Source organism: Dreissena polymorpha, chromosome 15, assembly GCF_020536995.1.
Source record: "Dreissena polymorpha isolate Duluth1 chromosome 15, UMN_Dpol_1.0, whole genome shotgun sequence".
NCBI classification, from domain to species: Eukaryota; Metazoa; Mollusca; class Bivalvia; order Myida; family Dreissenidae; genus Dreissena; species Dreissena polymorpha.
The window spans coordinates 46,056,056-46,063,001 of record NC_068369.1 but is presented as its reverse complement, the minus strand read 5'-3'; the positions used below and the strand labels follow the sequence as shown (position 1 = coordinate 46,063,001).

The window sequence follows — 6,946 nt, the reverse complement described above, 5'->3', positions numbered from 1 at the left end:
AAATAAATGTGGCCTACAGAGTGTTTACAATGTTTTAGTAAAGCATGATACATAACCATATTAGGAAAAATGCCCCGCCCCCTGGTGGCCATGTTTTTTAAGCAAACGAAACTATTTTTGAACTAATCCAAGATATCATTAGGACAAATCTTCTGACCAAGTTTCATGAAGATAAGAAAATAAATGTGGCCTATAGAGTGTTAACAAAGTTTTACTATAGCCATATAAGGTAAAATGCCCCACCCCCTGGCGGACATGTTTTTCAACCAACCAGCATCATTTTTTAACTTGTCTACGATATTTTTTGGGATGAATATTCTGACCAAGTTTCATGAAGATCGGAAAATAAATGTGGCCTCAAGAGTGTTAACAAGATTTTACTATAGCCATATATAGCCATATAAGGAAAAATGCCCCGCCCTTTGGCAGCCATGTTTTTTCAAGCAAACGTAACCATTTTCAGCTCGTCTAAGATATCATTGAGACCAAACTTCTGACCAAATTTCATGAAGAATGGACAATAAATGTGGCCTCTAGAGTGTTAGCAATGTTTAACTAAAGACATAAGGAAACTCCCCCGCCCCTTGGCGGCCATGTTTTTTCACTGATCTGGACCATTTTCAAACTCGTCCAAAATATAAATAAAACCAATGTTTTGACCAAGTTTCATGATGATTAGGCAAACATTTTGACTTCTAAAGTGTTCACAAGGTTTCTCTATAGCCATATAAGGAAAACTGCCCCGCCCCTGGCGGCCATGTTTTTCAACGGACCGGAACCAATTTTTAACTAAACCAAAATATCATTTAGACAAACATTTTGACAAAGTTACATGAAGATTGGACTTCTACAGTGTTCACAAGTTTTTTTGTTGTTTTTTTGACCTAGTGACCTAATTTTTGACCCAGCATGACCCAGTTTCGAACTCAGTCGAGGTATCAATGTGACAAATGTTCTGCAAAATTTCATGAAGATCAGACAATAAATGTGGCATCTAGAGTGTTCACAAGGCAAAATGTTGACGACATACAACGCACAACGGACAAAAGGCAATCACAAAAGCTCACCATGAGCATGTTGCACTCAGGTGAGCTCAAAGTTATGGCCAATTTTAAAGTTTTCAGACGGACGGACAGAAGCAATATATTTAACATTTAACCTTGAAGGATTACCTTGACCTTCACTTTTCACCACTCAATATGTGCAGCTTCACAAGATGCACATGCATGCCAACTGGAGCTTTGTCACAGACGTGACATATACCCCCACATAACGCATTGACACAGACTATTTTGTATGCTGTCTTCACAAAACAAGATAATACAATTTATGGCGATTTTTTAAGAATCATTATGCCATCATCATTTATAGCCATTTTTACCTTTGAACTCTTGAATTGTTTCACATGACAAGCCTTCCAATGACTTTGAACAAAATTGATGTACAGAGTCATTTTAAAATCTTACAATGAATGACATATTTATGGCCCAGACAAGATAATTTATTGCCATTTTTGACCTTTGAACTAAAACTACAACTTTGAGTTTGAAGATATCGACGTAATTCTTTCGCGCGACACACTGTCAAATGATGGTGAACAAAAGAGCCAACGATTTTAAAATCGCACAATAAACAACATAGTTATTGCCCAGACAAGCTCAATTATGGCCATTTTTTACCTTTAAACTCAAATTGTGCCCTTGTTCTTGGAAATATCGACGTAATTCTTTCGCCCGACACACTGTTCAATGATGGTGAACAAATGTGCCAAATGATTTTAAAATCTCACAATAAAAAACAAAGCTATGGCCCGGACAAGCATTTGACCTTTGAACTCCCAAGTGTGACCTTGACCTTTGAGATATTGACGTAATTTCTTTTAACGCGACACACCGTTCCATGATGGTGAACAAATGTACCGAGTCATTTAAAAATGTAACGATAAATAACATAGCTATGGTCCGTACAAACTTACAGTTTAAAACATACTAAGTGACCCCATGACCTAGTTTTTGACCTGGCATGACCCATATTCAAACTTGATCTAGACATTATCTACATACAACTACTGACCAAGTTTGGTGAAGATCGGATGAAATATCGGGACAGACCGACAAACGTGACTCCTATATAGCCCCCATTACCAATTGTAATAGGGGTATAAATATCAAGTTGCTATGTTCAATATTGAAAAAGTTATGGCCATATAAGTTTTCGGCCAGATGGACAGACTGACTGACTGACGGACAGTTCAACTGCTATATGCCACCCTACCAGGGGCATAAACATATTCCACAGTTCAACAATTCTTTTTCCATTTTTGTTTTCCATAATAATGTTATGGACCCTTGCCCTTATCTGGGCCACTGTTCTTCCGGTAAGTATTTTTAGGGACCCCATTATTTTTGAGCCAGATGGCATTTTTTTTTCCTCTTAATTCATCTCTAAAAAGTTCATGAAACATATGTTCTCTTCGCTGGCCCACTTTCGTTTCATTCCTTTTCTTGTCCCTGTCCCTAAAACAAGAATAGATATAAAAAATAAAATAGCAATGAGTATCATGTCAGTGTTTTTTTCAGTTTTGGGGAAAAGGGGTCGGGTCCCCTGAGAGGGGGATAATTCACGTGTAAAAGGGGAAATTTCAATGCTAAGCAAGTAACATACAAAATCAAGTTGTAACACCATAATTCACCATACACAGAGAGAAAAACATTATTCCAACTTTTTTGTCATCAACATGTTATGTTTATGTTCAAAGATCAACATTTTTTGGCTTTTCTGTGAATTATTTAAACGAGGTATTGATTAAAATTGAACTACACTTCCAAGAGGGGAAATTTTCAAATATTTTTGGGAAAAATATACACTCTAAGCAGCAAACTCATTTGTTCAGTGACTGTAAGCCCTTTATTTTGTTGACTTTTCTACTGAATTGATCCTTGCACACAAAGTATCAACATAAGTCAGTGTTCTGCCGTGGATGCGCCCTTGTGTTATTGTCGCAAAAAACAAATATTTGTCCCCACCCGTTTTTCTGTATATGGGTCCGCGGGCGCACATGAATTAGAAATAAAAACTAATCGATTCAATTGTAAGTCGGTAAAGTAATCGAGTGAATGTGTAACCAGAACAAACTATTTCATTGGACATGACGTCATTTCGCAGCCAATGGTTAATTTATTTAATATTAACACTCTATTTCATTGGTAAGTTGAGATTATAACAACCAATCAGATATCAAGGAAATTTCCGAACCTATCAAAATGGCTTAAAGTGACAGGCCAAAGAAACAAAATCCATTTTTTTTTTTTCCTCCGGCAAGTAAAATTAGAAAATATGACAATAATATTAACAACCCAACAGAGTCTTCCCAAGTCCCCAACATCGTTTAGCAATTACGAAAAAAGTCTGCCCCCTAAACGTACATTCCAAGAAAATTGGCTTCAAAAATGTCCTTGGTCACTGTTTGACAACAACAAAATGACATGCAGATTGTGCATAAAGCAAAAAAGAAAACGCCTTTACTATCGGTATTTCTAATTATCGAACAAGTACTTTGACATGCGGAGTCCAATGACCATAAATTTTTTTCAAAGTTTTGTAAATATGTTGACAACTGTTTGACAGTGTTTAAAAAGTTTTTTGAATGTTCCAGTTTTAATAACAATGTTACAACCTGACTGTAAGAAGTTTAAGCACGTTTAAAAGTTCAAGTTAAAGGTTATTAGTTTCCACACATTTAATTCTGCTACAAAAATATTTCTGTGTCCCCATATTTTTTCTTTTTGTCCCCACTTTTGTAATCCTAAAGGGTCCCCAACAGTAAAATTTCACAGCAGAACACTGCAAGTGATACAATGATTGAATATTGTAGAGCAAGGTTTTCCTGATAAAAATGCACAAAACCTGAACATGTTAGGAGGTAAAATGAACTAACTGAAACTGTTTTAACACCAGTTTAAACCAATTTTTCACACATATAAGAACTGACAGTTCGCAGAACTATCATTTCTTGGAAGAACAAGTACTAAACATTAACTTTCATAGCAAACTGCCTACTTTGTACTTTACAAGGACTTTTACAAGCACATTGTTGTAACCCCTGTAGATCACAGAGGAGGTCGTCTAGAGCATCACACTTGACTTGGACTACTCATTTACTTTAATACAGTCATGACATAAGACTCTGTCACATAATGATAGAAAATGCAGAGAAACCCGTCTTCAAATTTAGTTCATACCTTGAGGATTTGGCTGCCTCATTTCATCATGGGTCAGACTGGCTGGCCCTTCACTGGCAGCAGTTGACATGGACTCTGAAAGAACCAAAGTGAAACCTGTAGATTGCATATGATCAGCACAGTCAACACTGGCATGTTGTATCATGAGAGGCTCTGACTCCTGTACAGATTCTAGACTGTGGGTGTCTTCAACAGTTGCCTCAATGACTGTAAACATATAATGTCAACAGTGGGGTCTTGTATGTCTATTATCCATTGGTGGATCTTGCTGAAATCTATAGAAAACATGCATGCCCCCCATATGGGCTGTCCGTTGTAGTGGCAGCCATGTGTGAATACGTTTTTTGTCACTGTGACCTTGACCTTTGACCTAGTGACCTGATAATCAATAGGGGTCATCTGCAAGTCACGATCAATGTACCTATGAAGTGTCATGATCCTAGGCAAAAGCGTTCTTGAGTTATCATCGGAAAATCATTTTACTATTTCGGGTCACCGTGACCTTGACCTTTTGACCTCAAAATCAATAGGGGTCATCTGCAAGTCATGATCAATGTACCTATGATGTTTCATGATCCTAGGCCCAAGCGTTCTTGAGTAATCGTATGACAACCACCTGGTGGACAGACGGACCGATCGACATGAGCAAAGCAATATACCCCCTCTTCTTCGAAGGGTGGCATAAATATATATTGGCTTGGACAACAGAAAATTGTACTAGAATATATAGTCTACAGTTGGGTCATGTCTTTATCATCAATAGATGGGCCTTTATTATATGACAACAGAAATACCATGGGTCAGACTGGCTGGCTCTTCACTTGGCTCCCTCCTATCATGGGTCAGACTGGCTGGCTCTTCACTTGGCTCCCTCCTATCATGGGTCAGACTGCCTGGCTCTTCACTGTCAGCAGTTGACATGGACTCTGAAAGAACCAAAGTGAAACCTGTAGATTGCATATGATCAGCACAGTCAACACTGGCATGTTGTATCATGAGAGGCTCCGACTCCTGTATAGATTCTAGACTGTGGGTGTCTTCAACAGTTGCCTCAATGCCTGTAAACATATAATGTCAACAGTGGGGTCTTGTATGTCTATTATCCATTGGTGGGTCTTGCTGAAATCTATAGAAAACATGCATGCCCCCCATATGGGCTGTCCGTTGTAGTGGCAGCCGTTGTGTGAATACGTTTTTGTCACTGTGACCTTGACCTTTGACCTAGTGACCTGAAAATCAATAGGGGTCATCTGCGAGTTACGATCGATGTACTTATGAAGTGTCATGATCCTAGGCAAAAGCGTTCTTGAGTTATCATCCGAAAATCATTTTACTATTTCGGGGTCACCGTGACCTTGACCTTTGACCTTGTGACCTCAAAATCAATAGGGGTCATCTGCGAGTCATGATCAATCTACCTATGAAGTTTCATGATCCTAGGCATATGCTTTCTTGAGTTATCATCCGAAAACCATTTTACTATTTCGGGTCACCGTGACCTTGACCTTTGACCTAGTGACAATCAAAATCAATAGGGGTCATCTGCGAGTAATGATCAATCTACCCATGAAGTTTATGATCCTAGCCGTATGCGTTCTTGAGTTATCATCCGGAACCATTTTACTATTTCGGGTCACCGTGACCTTGACCTTTGACCTCAAAATCTATAGGGGTCATCTGCGAGTAATGATCAATCTACCCATGAAGTTTCATGATCCTAGGCGTATGCGTTCTTGAGTTATCATCCAGAAACCATTTACTATTCGGGTCACTGTGACCTTGACCTTTGACCTAGTGACCTCAAAATCAATAGGGGTCATCTGCGAGTCATGATCAATCTACTGACAAATTGTACTAGAATATATAGTCTACAGTTGGGTCATGTCTTTATCATCAATAGGTGGGCCTTTATTCTATGATAACAGAAATACCCATGGGTCAGACTGGCTGGCTCTTCACTTGGCTTCCTCCTATCATGGCTCAGACTGGCTGGCTCTTCACTTGGCTCCCTCCTATCATGGGTCAGACTGCCTGGCTCTTCACTGTCAGCAGTTGACATGGACTCTGAAAGAACCAAAGTGAAACCTGTAGATTGCATTCGATCAGCACAGTTAACACTGGCCTGTTTGTATCATGAGAGGCTCTGACTCCTGTATAGTTGCCTCAATGCCTGTAAGCATATAATGTCAACAGTGGGGTCTTGTATGTCTATTATCCATTGGTGGGTCTTGCTGAAATCTATAGAAACAAGGGCTGTTTGTAAAACATGCATTGCCCCACATATGGGCTGTCCGTTTGTACTGGCAGCCATTGTGTGAATACGACTTTGTCACTGTGACCTTGACCTTTGACCCCTAGTGACCTGAAAATCAATAGGGGTCATCTGCAAGTCACGATCAATGTTACCTATGAAGTGTCATGATCCTAGGCAAAAGCGTTCTTGAGTTATCATTCGAAAATCATTTGACTATTTCGGGTCACTGTGACCTTGACCTTTGACCATGTGACCTCAAAATCTATAGGGTTCATCTACGAGTCATGATCAATCTACCCATGAAGTTTCATGATCCTAGGCGTATGCGTTCTTGAGTTATAATCCGGAAACCATTTACAATATCGATCACCGTGACCTTGACCTAGTGACCTCAAAATCAATAGGGGTCATCTGCAAGTCATGATCAATGTACCTATGATGTTTCATGATC

General features: G+C 39.1%; 1 protein-coding gene across 1 annotated transcript; it reads right to left on the bottom strand.

The window, feature by feature from the left end:
- Positions 1-575: 575 nt before the first annotated feature.
- Positions 576-5,576, bottom strand: LOC127861033 (uncharacterized). Its single transcript, XM_052399394.1, has 3 exons — positions 5,036-5,576; positions 4,242-4,316; positions 576-2,516 (listed from the first exon to the last, which is right to left on the bottom strand). Exons 1-3 carry the CDS (start codon positions 5,307-5,309, stop codon positions 2,434-2,436), a joined length of 432 nt encoding a protein of 143 aa, XP_052255354.1. The 5' UTR covers positions 5,310-5,576; the 3' UTR covers positions 576-2,433.
- Positions 5,577-6,946: the final 1,370 nt, after the last annotated feature.